Below are 15,577 nucleotides of genomic sequence, written 5' to 3'. Positions count from 1 at the left end.
AAAAAAAAAAAAAAAAAAAAAAAAAAAAAAAAAAAAAAAAAAAAAATTCGATGTATATATTCAGAAAGAAAAAAATATCAGAAAAATACAAAAAAAATCAAGTATTTATCAATTCCATCATCTCTTGTTCCAAAAATAAAAAGAGATTTGTCAATGTAAATAAGTCATGTAAGGAGTTATTTTTGTTGTTTGTGTTGTAAGCAAGGAGGGTGTATGCCATTGATGTACAACGCGAGAAATTGTGAAATACCTCCAACTCATTCACAGTTCTCGTAAAGTCCGGACAGCTAGCTAGATTTCGACCTCAGTTCTTAGCCTGAGAAACTATCTCTTGGTGATTAGTAGTCATGACTTCAGATCTTTCTTTACACATGTGTAGATACACTTTACACTCTTATCACATGTCCTTAATTGTTATCAGTGCTAGGATTGTGCCTTCGATAGCTAGATTGACATCTCCATTTTGCTGTGAGCTTAACTGTTTTGCACATGTCACATTTGATGGAATATGAGCTTATATTTTGTCCTTAGGTTTTGTAGGTACACCTCTGGTAAACCTTCACGAGACTTCAACTCGTCCACTAGGGACACTTAGTGGTTTAAAAGGCTTAGTGCATACGCTAAATGCATTCGAGAGACCAGCGACAGTGGTATAGTTAGGATTTCCTTAGTTCTGTTTTACTTGAGGACAAGTAAAATTCAGGTTTGGGGGTATTTGATGAGTGCCAAATATTGTATATATTTATCCCTTTTTGTTGGCATTTTAACTCATCTTTTATGCATTAATTCAACATTTTATCCCATATTCTGTATTTTCATTGTTTTCAAGAATAAATATTTTTATTAATTAATTTTGTATTTTTAGGTAATAAATAAAGTTCGGATGAGTCGCGGAGCGAAAAGAGCAGAAAAGTAGTGAAAAGCCGGGAGAAATTACGCAAGGAAGCCGCGAAGAATGGTGCGCACAACCTCATTTTCTACACACAAAAGCGCCTCCGTTCTCAGCCATCAGATCATTTCTCAGAAGCATCCGACGGTCGCTCCTTGCTGAGCATCAAAATCTGATGTCTCTGCCGAGCACCACAGCGCTGAAATTCCAAGCCTTCAGATTAGATGGTAGTTGAATCCAACGGTCGCTCCCTTGCTGTGCATCAAAGTTTGATATCTCCGCCTAACACTACAGTACCTAACTCCATCAAGTACCGTTCATTTTGTTGTATCATATAATCCAACGGTCGCTCATCGCTTACCTCATCATCACCGTCCGATCTACCTACCAGCTTCGCATCCAATGACTCAGCGTTGCAGAACATCAAATTCGATGGACCCACCTAACACCCTAGCGACCGAGCACCTACACCCCAACCAAACGGACCCTTCTCCCATTCTATCGCACCCATCTCCACCACCACCCACCCCTCTGCAGAACCATCACCCTGCTACACCATGTCCGCCACCGCACCACCACCTTCTCCACCTCTGTCACCACCTACTCCCTAACCACCTAACCACCCCTACACAGCTAAACCCATCATCATTATCGAGTTATACTTCTCCATCAACAACCAATTTCTTCTCCTCTCACGCCACTTCCCTAGGTGTGAAGTAGGTGAAATAGGTTGATGAGAATGAGAAATTGAAGGCATGGAAAGGAGCAGGAGAGCCATACAAAGCATGGGTCGACATCAAACGGGAGTTGTTGTGTCAAATTGGGTGAGTAATCTCAAACCCTAGCCTCAACTGTTTTGGGGGAAATTGGGGGAAAATGTGTAGAATTATAAATTGAGACTGTGGGTGTTTTGTAAACCTTATGTTTGGAATAGCCAACATCCAGAACTTCTCAGTTCTGCTAATTTTTAGTTTACAGCTCATTTTCATTTTATGCTCAGTTCTGCTAATTTGCATTATTCCATGTTTTCAATCATTGTTTGTTAATGTTCCTGTTAATACTTGGTCTCATATCCTGTTAATTTTGAGTTTCTGTTAATTTCAGTTCACATGTTAACTTTAGTTCACTTCAGTTGTGCTCATTTCAGTTCACTTGTTATGCTTATGTTCATAGTTCTGTTCATGTTGTTCTTTTCAGCTCAATTTGCTGCTTAGTTTCATTTTCAATTTCACTGCTTAGTATTCTTGTTATGCTTATGTTCATAGTTCTGTTAATATGTTAGCCTGTATCATTTCTTGTTTTCAATTCCTGTTAGTGTTGTTTACTGTTAATGTGTGATGTTCTTGTTTACATGTTATCCTCATTGCTTTGTCACTGTTAACATAATGGAATGCTAGGCTAGGTATATGTGATGCTTTGAACTAATTGTGCAATAGCAAGAAATCAGTGCTCATAGCAAGCTGATTTTCTTGCCATTCTTGTTGTATGCTTAGGTTGCTGTGTTGATTGTGTATTGGGAGAAACTAGTGCTTATAGCAAGCTAGTTCTCTTCCATTCTTTTAGTTTACCTCCTGAATGTTTTCTGCCTAGCCTTGCCTCATTTTCAGCTTCACCTCATCTTTGCCCTTGGCCTTAGGCCTTGGTTCAATTTGCTTTTGTTCATCTTGGCTTTGCACTGTGTTGTTTTCCTTTGGTTTGTTCTGCTGCTTTTCTGTTTTGCTGCTATTTGTTGTCACTTCCCTTGCAATTTTCTGTCTCTGCTGCATTGCTACTTCTTCTTGGCCTTGCTTTGCAACTATTTCTCCTTCACCTGCTACCCTTGCTGTGTAGCTGCAGTGCAGCTGCAGCTGCTGCTGCCTTCCCTTTGCTGTTGCTGTCACCTTTGTCCTGACTTGTGCAGTCTTGCTACACCTACTGCTGCTGTTGCTGCAACTGCAAGTTGCTGCTGCTGTGGTCACTTCTTCTGCTGCCAAGCCAAGTCCAATTCCTCCCCAAAGGCCTAGCTAAAGACCCAATCCAACTGAGCCCAATTCAAATCAGTGAAACCCAAAGGCCCAGATTCTTGACTAAACCAAAAGCCCAAGGTCTAGTTCACTAAGGCCCATTTCACTAAGGCTCAAAGCCCAGTTTAGGTTAAGGTTAAGACCCAATCCAATTCAGGCTTAATCAAAAGCCTAAGTTTAAGGCCCAAAGCCCATTTGCACTTCAAAGACCAAACTGAGCCCAAGCTCAGTTCTTTTTATTTTGAACAAACCCATTAGTACATTAAGCCCAATAGTTCCAAAGGGGTATTCTAAGCCCAAAGCAAATCTAGGAACCCAAATAGCTAAAACACTTCCGAAACACACCCGATCTCTGTGGATCGACCCGTACTTACACGAGGTACAACTGACGACCGTGCACTTGCGGTATTACTGTAGGCCCGTTTCCATCGCATCATTTTTATAAACACTTTCCGGACCTGCCAATTGTCCGGAAAGTCTCTCCGCCAATTTATACCACTGGACCCATTTATCAACTTTTTGGTGGGAAGTAGACCCTTTTGATTGTTCGGTATAGATCGATTTCCTCAGAATGCAATAACTGAGAAGACAATTCAATAATTTCGCTGATCTGGTGGAGCAAGGTTGATTGCAGTACAAACGGGACAGCGAAAGTCTATACCATCTGTTTTACGCGGTCAGTAGATTATAAACAGGTCATTTTTCATTATAATTACATCAATAATGCCATCAGTTCGAGAAGTTTAGTCACCAGAATGTGATTCGATATCAACACTTCTTAGAACAAAATACTTGAAAAAGGGATAGACAGTCGTCTATTGATCACATTGCTCAACAAGCAAATTAGGATATTTAACATGAGCCAATTGAGTGTAGAATGTTTTTGTCAAGTTTGGTGTACAGTAAACGAATTAAACTCGGCCACTGTAGTGATTACACAGCCTACCCCTTTATGAGAATTACTGAATAATCAAAACGATTATGAGACACTTGAAGAAATATGCCTTACGACTAATGAATAACCACAAGAAAGAAAGAACCGACGCATTATCACTGGGGTTTGCGATGCAAATTTTCACTCATAAGAGTGATGCATGGGTGCACGATCAGAATTAAGGCCAGGTGATCAAACACATCCACAACATGGCCATTTTTAAAATCTAATCACCATCCCGAAGTACAAGAACAATAAGTTCAATTGGTGTGATTATGACCCACTTACGAATGGGTTTTACCAAGGGCACACCAAACTGTATTAATTTCAGATTCAAGCTTTGAACATCTTTGAACAAGAACTTGAAACTACCAATACATTACTTCACCAGAATACAAAAATTACTAATACCAAAACAAGCTATAACAAAAAATTGTAAGAGCAGTTAGCCTTCCGATATCTCGAGGAATGGTTCCAGAGAGTTGGTTGGCACCAAGGCAAAGTGTGTCCAAGCTAGACAAATTGGTTAAAGAAGCATAAATTGAACCATTGTGATTGTTCGTACTCAAATTCAAGATTGTTAGGGACTTTAGCCTTCCTACATTTTGAGGGATGTTACCAAAAAGTTGGTTTTTAAAAAGGTGAAGAATGGCAAGCCTAGTTAAATTGGTTAAAGAATCAGGTATTGAATCAGTAAGATAGTTTGTGCACAACTCAAAATTAGTAAGAGACCTTAGTCTTCCGATTTCTCGAGGAATGGCACCAGAAAGTTGGTTTTGATAAAGGTAAAGAACGGCCATGCTCGTCAAATTGGTTATAGAAACAGGGATTGAGCAAGTGAGATTGTTCTTGTACAAAGCAAGGCCAGTAAGAGAACTTAGCCTCCCTATTTCTCGAGGAATGGAACCTGAAAATTTATTTTCATGAAGGTAAAGGGTTTTTAGGCTAGTCAAATTGGTTAAAGAAGCAGGGATTGAACCAGTAAAATTGTTCGTGTACAAAGCTAAGATAGTAAGAGACTTAAGCTGCCCTATATCTTGAGGGATTGGACCAGAGGGTTGATTTACATGAAGGTATAGGCCGTTTAAGTTGCTCAGATTACATAAAGAGGTAGGAATTGAACCAGTGAAATTGTTTGCATACAAATTCAGGTCAGTAAGAAAATGTAAATTGCCAACTTCTTGTGGAATGGATCCAGTAAATTGATTTTCAGAAAAGTCTAACATACGCAGACTTGTGAGGAAGCCAATTTCCGGTGGAATATGTTCAGAAATTTCATTCATGTAAAAGTCAAGGTATGCGAGTTTCAGAAGATTACCTATTTGGGAAGGAATGACTCCGTTAAGTTTGCTCATACTGAAGTCAAGACGAACAAAGTTTGAGAAAGATGAGAAGTTGAAACTAAGGAGCGTACCTTGTAAACCCAAACCTGATACATTCAGTTCAGCAATGCTTCCCTCAATGTTACAAGTGATTCCAAGCCACTTGCATGGACTTATCGTATTATTAGTAGAGTTTTTCTTCCAAGAAGGGAGGAGAGAATGGGTTTGATTAGCAAGGGCTGATTTCCATTCCAGAAAAGCATCAACTTCTTCTTCCACTTCTACCTGTAATTGTTTCCTGTGAGTTGAAGAAAAAGAAGAACCAGAAGCAATTACAACATCATTGAAGGATGACACCACCGACAGTAATGCTAATACTAATAAAGGAGCAGCATTTAAAAAAACTATGCTATGCTGATCAAGGACAGGGTTAATTTCTGAGTGCTGATTTACAAAGTCCTAGAAGGAGTAATGTACTAACCAGCAGTCTAGAAAAGAACATGAACGGAGATGGTCCCTCAATTGAACAAGGAGGTTCAGATGCATTTATCATAAGAGTACGTAGTTGGACGTTGAGAATCGAACAAATTCAATGTAGATATTTTTGGAACCCTAACTGACCCAATTTGCAGGATAACTTGTTGGAAAATTAGTGCCTGAGTCGACCTTCGAAAAATATCATTCAATGAATACATTGAATGGTATTGTTGTGTAGGAGTGGATATACCTGCAAGAGGAGTCGGTATCGGCATAATTAATACTGATGCCCCACAATTATCAATCCACAGCATTATGAAGATGGTGCACCATCCCTGGTGTGAAGCATTCTAATCAGCTTCTAAAGGCTTAATATGATCAGTTTTTACTGGGAATTTATCGTAAAGTTTACAAACTGGGTGTTGTTTTTACTGCCCATGATTTTGTTTCTGGCCTTTCAATCGCACCTTCTGACACACCCTTCAATTGAAGACTAACGGTAAATAGACATGAAACAAAGAATCAAAAACACATTGTATGACAATAATGAGAACTCTGTGTTACACTCGCCGATATCAAGATTTTGTCATCGATAATTATGCACAGAAAAATTACATATTTACAATGTGGTAGGTACATCAATTAAAAAACAGAACAAAGGAATGGAGAAGCACATACTTTTGAAAGAGATTTTCATAGAAGTGACTCTAACTGTTTCATTTCGGGGTCCAAGCTTTTGGGTCGATCTCTTCATCTGCAGCCAAATAAGCATTGGCGATTTCATTCCCCTTATCTAAAATAGAAGTTGGAACCGTCTCGAGGATCCTGAAAAAAGTAATATCAATATATCGTTAACTAAGAATCTATCAATGTACCTTCATTTCTTAAGCTACGCAATTTGATCCGAGTATTTCTGTACTCTGTATTTCATTTATAACTATATCAACCTATATGCCATATACCTTCGTCTCTTATGCTGCAGGATTTAGGATTTAGGAAAATGATTTGGGTTTTCTGACATCGTAGTTTCCGTATTTCACTTATAACTATATCAAACTATATGCAGAATATGAACTTTCTTAGCCTTTACCTATCCAAAGAAACTAAGCAATGCCAATCTTCTTTCTTATCGATTCAGTTGAAGCTCCCAGATCATTTCTTGATGCTCGTAGAAATAAAGAGTCCAGATCCTCCAAGGCTCTACAGATGAAAATCAGTCAGCACTCAGTAGTAGTAAAGAGTTAGTGTTACGAAATTCATGGATATAAGATGGTTTACCCATCAAAATAAAGTTCCAACTATCTCACGTCAATATCAAGTCGAATTTTGTTGATTTGTTCTGTTGAACTTTCAAAGTTACTGAATTCACCCATCTGACTACCAGTTTAATTTCAAGTGTGGGAAAACAAAAGGATAGTTGTTGACTTGGAAAATGTCACACATAACTATTTAATAAAAATAAATCATGTATGTATTAGAAGTGTATTAGTACCTGAGGCACTGATCAACATCATCGAGAGCAGCTTTACCCTTGCCATCATCAGATGCATACTGTGCAACCTATAATTCCGAAGGTCATTTACAAACCTAGAATGCAAGTAGGAATTCAGGTACACGCATCAACAGTCAACTGCACAATTTGTACTCTACATTCTTTACAACAAGTAGCATCCTATTAAAAATTTAGCTGTTATGTCATTTGTGACATAGCAGCAGCACAGCATTGCTGTCTTGCGATTTGTTACATCATCTCTGTATGGGTTTGTTCATGTTAAAATTATATGATTGCGGAAATAGTTTCCGCAGGTTTTGTACCCCTTGCTTCTTAGCATGGCTTCGAAAGAAGATAATACAAGCGGCTTTATGATAGAAAGTTCAACTTACTGCTCGGATATTAACACGCAATGATGCTGCTGGGCCCGAAGGTAATATGGATCTGCATGCTGCATATTGTGGTTGATCGGCTTCTAGAGTTTTCTCTACAAGGAAATAAAGGTTGAAAAGAATACCATTAGAACAAGATGAGATGAGGGATTAAGAACTCCTAACAAAAGGCGCTAATATAAAGATGAGACGAGGGATTAACAACTACTTACAGCACAACAAATTCAATGATCCCCGCAGGATCACTTTTTAATATAAAGGTGTCAGAGAAAGACACTTATCTAATCGGAATAACTCTAAATCCTTCACAGAAAATTTAAAGAGAAGAAAAGAGTATATAAAGGAGTTAATTATAGACACAGAATCGAGTCAACGGTTGACTAATTTTGACTCAAAGAGAAATAACAAAAACAAAAAATAAACAAGAGTTTCCGACACTTCTTGCCCTCTTTACATTCAGTCTCTAACACAGACATAAACACCTTGCAAGTCCAGGGTCGCGGAAGATGCAATGACACTGATCGAGCTTGTTACGCAGCAAGGAAAATCTGGTCGAAAATAAATGCTTTGCCAGAGCATCAGTAATTTGATTATAAGTAGAGACAAATCTAACCGAAAGCTTCGTAGCAGCAACAAGCTCACGGACAAAGTGAATGGGTATTTCAATATGTTTCATTCGATGATGAAAAATTGGATTACTCGACAAATAAGTTGCACCAATATTTTCACACCAAAGGACTAGAGGAGAACGAGAAGAAAAAAGAAGTGAACGAAGTAAAGACTGGATCCATAAAAACTCTGAAGTGGCATCAGCAAGTGCCATGTATTCATCCTCCGTGCTAGATTTTGAAACTGACTTTTGCTTCTCTTAACACCTTCATAAAAGATTTGAACCAATGGAAATAGCCAGACCAATAGTACAACGTCTATCAATAAAACAAATTGCCCATCCCGCATCTGCAACCACTTGAATTTTTAAAGAGGATGACCTTTTAAATTACGGGAAATGCCAAAGTCCCAACCAAATATCTCAATATGTAATTGACTTGGATCCAGTAATCACTCCTAAGAGAATGCATTTTTCCACTTGCCTTATCCGCAGCAGCGGAAATGTCAGGCTGGGTAATGGTAGCCTATTCAAGAGCGCCAACAACAATTCTATACAATACATGATCACAAAACGCAGTGCAATCTAGTATAAAAGTATATGCATGTTGTGGCATAGGTGCTGTAACTGACTTTGCAGTATCCATTTTAACTTTCTTCAACAAACTCAGAATGTAATGTTTCTGACATAAACGAATATCACAAGAGCTGTAACTAGCCTCAATACCCAAAAAATATGAAAGTGGTCCTAAATCCTTAATAGCAAGCTTATTTCCCAAAAAAAATATAAGTGCCACAATTCTATCAGAAGAACTTCCGGTAACTAGGATATCATCAACATAGATAGTAACATGTAAGCACTCAGTGGAAGTAGTTCCTTAAAATAAAGAAGTTTCTGCCTTTGAGGCCTGAAACCCTTTCGAGATCAACAAATTGCTTAGTCTTTCAAACCAAGCTCTAGCTAGTACTTGTTTGAGTCCATATAGAGACTTCTCACGTTTGCAATCATTAGTCGGATGATATTTATCTATGAAGCCAGGATGACGTGAGATGTAAACATCCTCGGTCAAAATGACCATGTAAGAACTCATTCTTAACATTTAATTAATTTATGTATACTCCACCCTTTGTGTGAAATGACAGACAAAATCATCTGAATGGTGGTTGGTTTAACCAATGGACTAAAGGTATCTTGATAGTCTAACCTTCAACTTGATTGTACACCTTTGCAACTAACCTAGCCTTATAACTCTATGGTACCATCGACATTTTTTTATATTTTTAATATCTATTTACAACCAACTAGATTTTGAGACTTATCTAGAAGAACATAAGACCAAGTTTTATTATGAACAAAGGCACTAACTTCCTCAGCCATAGCCTCTCTCCAAACAGGAATTTTGTTGGAAGATGTGAAACTAGTTGGAACAAAAATATCATCGGATCAATGAGCGACATAAGTTATAAGCTCCTATTCCAGCAGCTACTCAGTACTGGTCCCCATTACTACCACCCCTTTAGTCCCCTATCGAGTTCAAATGATGCCACACCAGTCCACCTACTTCACCCATTACCATTACTTTACTCGAACTCGAGCTACGTAAGCTAGAATTTCATAACTCTACAGCAGCACCATCGAACACTCCATACCACCGATAATTGCTATTGTTTCCTCTACTCCCTTCAAACCATTCACATCATTTATGCAGTACCTGCAACTAAACTAATACATGGATTAACTGCACATGTATTCAGAGGTTATTTTGTAACCTCAATTTATATATTACGGATCACAATACTGTCATCGTTGGTTCTCTAAACAAAGCCTCATATACAAGTACCTAATATTATAATTTGGATGCTATGTACAGGAAAAACTATAAAGGATTTGGAATACAAGGAAAACTAGAAAACAAAACAATCTCATACCTGTTAGAAGAACTCTTAGCTGCATTAATAAGATCATTAGAAAGTCACTCGGCGGTTTTCTTTACGTTCCTAAATGCATTTTCTCTAGCACCAGTTGTGAAAGGAATATAGCCTGGTTGACTCTCCTCATAGGAAAATATCAACAGCTTGGCGCCTTACAACATCCTTTGAACAAATACTTATTGTATCTTCTCTTGGTTCACCGATATCAAATTAGAAAAAAACGATGTAAAAGAAGCATACATAGTCGAGACTTGCTTAATATTAGGATTCTAGTCAAGCACTACAAACAATAACACCAATTAAGTATATATGATAATCAAAATAACGTGATGTATCGTAAAATTCCATATCAACAACCTGGTCGACGTCATATGATTCTACGCAATGATCTACACAGCATAATGAAGAGTGGCCGATTCATTCTAGTTTAAGCATTGGGAAAACCAAATTCAACTAATCTAAAACATGATGACTTGTTTAAGCGTGGGTAAAAGTTAAACCAAATTCAACCCAAACATCCTGTTTAAAAATGGGTGAAACCAAATTTAATCCAATACAAAATATGATGAATCTTGGTTTCATCCTACACAAAATGTTGGAATTCCACCTGAATAATTTAGAAAAATATGCACAAGCATCGATAAGTTAGACAAGAAAGCACTTAAAAGTACCAAGAAACATCCACAACATGTTGAAACTAGTTTCATCTAAGTATAAACATGGGTGAACCAAAGTTAACCCAATGTAAAACAGGCTGAAACCGGCTTCATCTTAGTTAAAACATGACTGTAACCAAATTGAATCCGATATAAAATAGGATGAAACTAGTTTATCTTAGTTTAGACATGGTTGGAACCAAATTCAACCCAATGTAAAAACATGATGATACTAGTTTCATCTTATTTTAAAGATGGGTGAACCAAAAATTCAATCAGATGTAAAACAGGATGAAGCTTATTTCATCTTAGTTAGACATGGGTGAAATCAAATTCAACCCAAGATGAAACTGGCTTCATATACACCAAACATAAGAAATTCAACATTTCAATCGATTATAAAAAAATCAGTGACAAAATCAGTCGATTACACTTCATATATCCAGCTACATGAAATTACAATTAACCAATCCAACGATTAATTTATGTCATTCTAAAAATAAAATCAGAAAAATATTAAAGTTTTGAAACTTACGAATTTTAGGGTTGTCAAGAGTCCTTTTGTGAAATTGATTCATTAATTCAAACCCTAATCAGGGATTTTAGAAATCTTTAATGGTGGTTGAGTTTGTGTTTCTGGTAGTTACTGATGATGATGGAGAAGACGGAGGAAGAAAAGAGATCGAAGTTTCTCGGTGGAACGTAAGAGAAAACCAGTTAGAAATATGCTTAAAGGATATTTTAGTCAGTTCCAAATAGCACGTTAAGCACGTGAGTTCATGGGTTCTATTGCGTTGGGCCGGCACGTTTAACACCTCTACTTTCAAGCTTTAATTAGTCAAAGTCACTTACAGTATTTTACCAGCTACTATAGATAGTATTGTACGTTTTCCGGTTTGTGAATTTCTACGATCTTCAAGTTCCAATCATATCTGTTGGACTACTTTCAGTGGTTCCTTACCTAGACTCGGAGTTTCTGTCCATCAATATTTCTTTGGACTTGTCCAGCGATTAATTTCAGTCTATGAAAATTTTTAGTAGACTTGTATCGTTTTGTCTCATCCCCACGACTCGTGTGGAAGATGAAAAGTAGTTTCCCGTCAAGTGTTCTTCGGAGAATTGAGTTAGGACGTGCACTATGGTGCAGACAAATTCAACGTGATTTGCAATTTTGGACGTTCAAGAATCAAGCATTACTTAGAAGTGATGCATGGATGAAAATAAGAACTTAAAAATTTGGACATTACAAAGATCCGAAAACAAAATTCAAACTTGTAATTTTCCAAATCCAAAATAATCCCAACTTCTTCCAAAAGACTTACTAATTCTTAGCGACTTATCGACTTACTTACTCAAAATTTGATGCTTGTTTGTATTTCCATCTACAAGATGAAAATGTAGAGGATAAGTGATTGGGAAGTTTGTGGCGCCGGTACACCTAGCTAACGCATATGTAAGGGGTATATATAACACCAAGATGTTTAGTAATTATAATAGCCAGAAAATAAAATAACCAAACTTATCATTCATGGCTTCATTACATGTTCTTCTCAAGTACTTTCACTGTCTTGTTTTGTTACTATGTTTGCAATTAGCTTCTGCAGAAATAATGAGCAATAGTACTTCCGGAGTAATAGCAAAGCCTGATTGCCAAGATCGGTGTGGGAACATCAGAATACCCTATCCATTTGGTATCGGTCGTCGTGGTTGTTTCGTTAACGAATTTTTCAAACTAACATGCAACAACAGTGTACCTATGATCGGTACTTTAAAGGTCACAAATATATCGGTAGATGATGGTCAGATGACAGTGGAAAGCATTATAGCCAGAACTTGTAACTCTGAAATATATACAGTCACTACCCATTTGAGAACATTCACCGTGTCTGCTACAAAAAACAAATTGATATCTATTGGTTGTGACACCATGGCGGGAATAGATGATTATCCACGGATTGGTTATGAGTGTTCGAACTGTAATTCAACAAAAAATGTCACCAGTAACGGGGCTTGCGATGGTATGGGTTGTTGTGAGACCTCCATCCCACCTCAACTATCGAGTTATGATGTGTCAGTGGTAAGAGTCGGTATGAATTCGAGCTATGATAATCCATGTAGTTATGCTTTTATAGCTGAAAAAAGTTCGTTTCAGTTTTCTCCGTCATATCTCCAGGATTTCAAAAACAAAGGAACTGGAGTTGTCCCGGTGGTGGTTGATTGGACGATTGGTTTTGTGACATGCGATATAGCAGCAACCAATAAGACAAGCTATGCTTGTGGACCCAATACTTTATGTGAATCATGCAATGTTAATGCTCAAGGTTATAGATGCAAGTGTAAACCAGGCTTTGAAGGAAATCCTTATCTTAGCAATAGTACTGATGGTCATTGCAAAGGTACGTGTTTACAAAGGCTTGAATTAATGATTTAATTAGTTCTCAAATTTTAACTTAACTCAACTTTGTATTATTAATTGATTATGCTTTGTTTTTTGCGCTGGATAGATATTAATGAATGCGATAACAGAAACCTGATACATGATGATGAGCGATGCGGAAGACCAGAAAGTATTTGCATTAATACGGAAGGGGGGTACAATTGTCCTTGCAAAGAAGGATTCAAAGAATATGGCACGAAGTGCATTCTTGACAAGAGGGACGAAATGCATACGGAAGCGGGGTACCATGACAAGATTGCTGCTGGTATGAAAATATGCGGCATTTATTTCATTGTATTTTCATATAGTCTGTGCAAAATCACCAATTAGTGTTTCAAGCTAGGAAACCCGATAAATGAAGGGGAATTCCTACGACCATAGGAATTAACCAATTGTGCTTAGCTGTGCGTGGGCCTGTTCTTAACTTTTTATTGCATGTCTATATACAGGTGCGTGCTCGGGCCTAATTGTATGTCTTGTGATTAGCTTTTGGTTGTATTGGGGATATAGGAAAAGAAAACACATGCAAATTAGGGAGGCATTCTTCAAGCAAAATGGTGGTTTGATTTTAAATCGACTCCTTGACGAACGGGAAGAGGATATCGAGTCTAGTCGAAATGCAAGAGGAGGTAAAAAGCACCGGTCAATTGCTACAATATACACCGAGAAAGAGCTAAGCAAGGCGACTGATAACTATCACGAAGGTCAAATTCTTGGACGAGGAGGCTTTGGCACGGTGTATAAAGGAATTTTATCAAACGGAACGGTGGTTGCAATTAAGAAGACAAAAATTGTCGATACCAACCAAAATGATCAATTCATAAACGAAATTGCCGTCCTCTCACAAATCAATCACAAAAATGTGGTGCAGCTGTTGGGTTGTTGTCTGGAGAGCGAGGTTCCGTTACTAGTTTATGAATACATAACTAATGGGACGCTTCACCAACATTTACACGAAGATCGTGAGAACCAGACTGCGTCCTCTACTCTCTCATGGGAAAGTCGTTTAAGGATTGCCTTGGAAATTGCAGGCGCATTAGCTTATCTGCACTCTGAAGCTTCCATACCCATAATCCACAGAGATGTCAAGTCTAGTAATGTACTTCTAGACGATGATTACAAAGCAAAAGTTTCGGATTTCGGTGCTTCAAGGCTAAATCCTACGGATGAAGCTCAGCTAAGTACAGTAGTTCAAGGTACTTTTGGGTACTTAGACCCGGAATACATGTTGTCAAACCAGCTAACTGACAAGAGTGATGTGTATAGCTTCGGCGTATTGCTAGTGGAATTGCTAACAGGTAAAATAGTATTTTCTCCAAAAAGAGTTGAAGAGGAAAGAAATCTTGCAAATTATTTCCTCTCTTCGATGAAAACCAACAGGTTGTTCGTGATTCTCGACAATAATCTGGTGACGTATTACAACGACCAGATCAGTAGTGTACATGGGCACCAACAGATCCAACAAACGGCTGAACTCGCGACTAAGTGCTTAAGAATGAAGGGAGAGAATAGACCTACAATGAAAGAAGTAGCCATGGTGTTACATGGATTGACGATGATAACTTCTAGTCAACCTGGTGTCTTGGATGATGACTATATGTTTACAAACACAACCAAAGAAGAACGTATGCTCTTATCAGAATCAGCGAAGCTAATATACACAGATAGCATTACAGCTGTTGGTGATAGCAGCAAGGGAATGTTGGCCTTAGAAACCGAGGGACGTTAATTAATGGATTATCCTACAAACTTATCCTGCTGCGCATTGAACAGTATCATTTTTCTTGGTTGGCATCCTAATAAAAGTTACTCTGGAATAAAGTATGTGGTGTTCTTATTGATACAGTAAATAAATCAAAGGTTCGAGTAGGTTCCCTGTCTAGTCTTTTTTTGTTCTTTGTTTTTTGTAATCCGTATTGTTAATGGTTGTAATTTTTTACCTCCCTAAATTCTGTGAATGGTTGTCTATCCTTATTACGCCTAAATTCTCACATGAATCTTACCAGAAAACGTATATGTTAAACTTTAGTAAGCCGAAAATGCATACAAAACTAGCATGAAAATCAACATTGGTGACATTTCAGAACTGTCACGGTCTCAGTTTTATGACATGATATAAATAAGCGTCACCTAATCCAGTGTCACCGTAGGGGTAATTTTATAACGATGGCACTGAAATATACGAATTAACCTTAAAAAGCTGTTATATGCACGATAAGATAAGCTGTTATGGCACTGAAATATACGAATTAACCTTAAATGTTATAAGAGTATGCCATTTGGTAAAAGATTTTCTTGTTCGCGATAAGATAACAATCATCCTTTAAGTGCATTGCTGGATTCACAGTAAGTACAGCTTCAGTGGCTCCTATGTTCCAGTGGAGGCATATAAATGAGGAGAAAAGAGACGGATAGTTATAAAACTAAAGCAGACTTC

General features: G+C 37.7%; 2 protein-coding genes across 5 annotated transcripts; one reads left to right on the top strand and one right to left on the bottom strand.

Annotated features, from left to right (window-relative positions):
• Nucleotides 1–3,776: 3,776 nt before the first annotated feature.
• LOC113336995 (probable leucine-rich repeat receptor-like protein kinase At1g35710) lies at nucleotides 3,777–11,400 on the bottom strand. Of its 4 annotated transcripts, XR_003354071.1 has the most exons (6): nucleotides 11,239–11,400; nucleotides 7,510–7,604; nucleotides 7,118–7,185; nucleotides 6,716–6,825; nucleotides 6,304–6,450; nucleotides 6,035–6,118 (listed from the first exon to the last, which is right to left on the bottom strand). XR_003354071.1 is itself a non-coding variant. In XM_026582692.1 (5 exons), exons 1-4 carry the CDS (start codon nucleotides 11,279–11,281, stop codon nucleotides 6,729–6,731), a joined length of 303 nt encoding a protein of 100 aa, XP_026438477.1. In that variant the 5' UTR covers nucleotides 11,282–11,400; the 3' UTR covers nucleotides 6,143–6,450; nucleotides 6,716–6,728. The 4 variants fall into 4 exon arrangements, 3 of the variants coding, with proteins under 3 accessions (XP_026438476.1, XP_026438475.1, XP_026438477.1); XM_026582692.1 differs by lacking the exon at nucleotides 6,035–6,118 and having other exon boundaries at nucleotides 6,143–6,450; XM_026582691.1 differs by lacking the exons at nucleotides 6,035–6,118; nucleotides 6,716–6,825; nucleotides 7,118–7,185; nucleotides 7,510–7,604; nucleotides 11,239–11,400 and adding exons at nucleotides 3,777–5,144; nucleotides 5,241–5,446; nucleotides 5,630–5,875 and having other exon boundaries at nucleotides 6,304–6,446.
• An 831-nt stretch (nucleotides 11,401–12,231) lies between these two features.
• LOC113337225 (wall-associated receptor kinase 5-like) lies at nucleotides 12,232–15,115 on the top strand. Its single transcript, XM_026582924.1, has 3 exons — nucleotides 12,232–13,099; nucleotides 13,208–13,405; nucleotides 13,590–15,115. The coding sequence occupies exons 1-3, from the start codon at nucleotides 12,232–12,234 to the stop codon at nucleotides 14,867–14,869; spliced, it is 2,346 nt and encodes a 781-aa protein (XP_026438709.1). The 3' UTR covers nucleotides 14,870–15,115.
• Nucleotides 15,116–15,577: the final 462 nt, after the last annotated feature.

Source organism: Papaver somniferum, unplaced genomic scaffold (genome assembly GCF_003573695.1).
Source record: "Papaver somniferum cultivar HN1 unplaced genomic scaffold, ASM357369v1 unplaced-scaffold_158, whole genome shotgun sequence".
In the NCBI taxonomy this organism is placed as follows: domain Eukaryota; kingdom Viridiplantae; phylum Streptophyta; class Magnoliopsida; order Ranunculales; family Papaveraceae; genus Papaver; species Papaver somniferum.
The sequence above is the reverse complement of the archived record's forward strand: the minus strand, read 5'-3'. Positions and strand labels throughout refer to the sequence as shown.

Bases quoted from the DNA above. Each gene is read 5' to 3' on its own strand.
- LOC113337225 (XM_026582924.1), top strand. From the start codon at position 12,232: ATGGCTTCATTACATGTTCTTCTCAAGTACTTTCACTGTCTTGTTTTG. The intron at 13,100-13,207 runs GTACGTGTTTAC...TGCGCTGGATAG, and splicing joins TACTGATGGTCATTGCAAAG to ATATTAATGAATGCGATAAC. The intron at 13,406-13,589 runs GTATGAAAATAT...GTCTATATACAG, and splicing joins CCATGACAAGATTGCTGCTG to GTGCGTGCTCGGGCCTAATT.
- LOC113336995 (XM_026582690.1), bottom strand. From the start codon at position 5,694: ATGCATCTGAACCTCCTTGTTCAATTGAGGGACCATCTCCGTTCATGT. The intron at 5,447-5,629 runs GTTAGTACATTA...TTCAACTCACAG, and splicing joins TGTTCTTTTCTAGACTGCTG to GAAACAATTACAGGTAGAAG.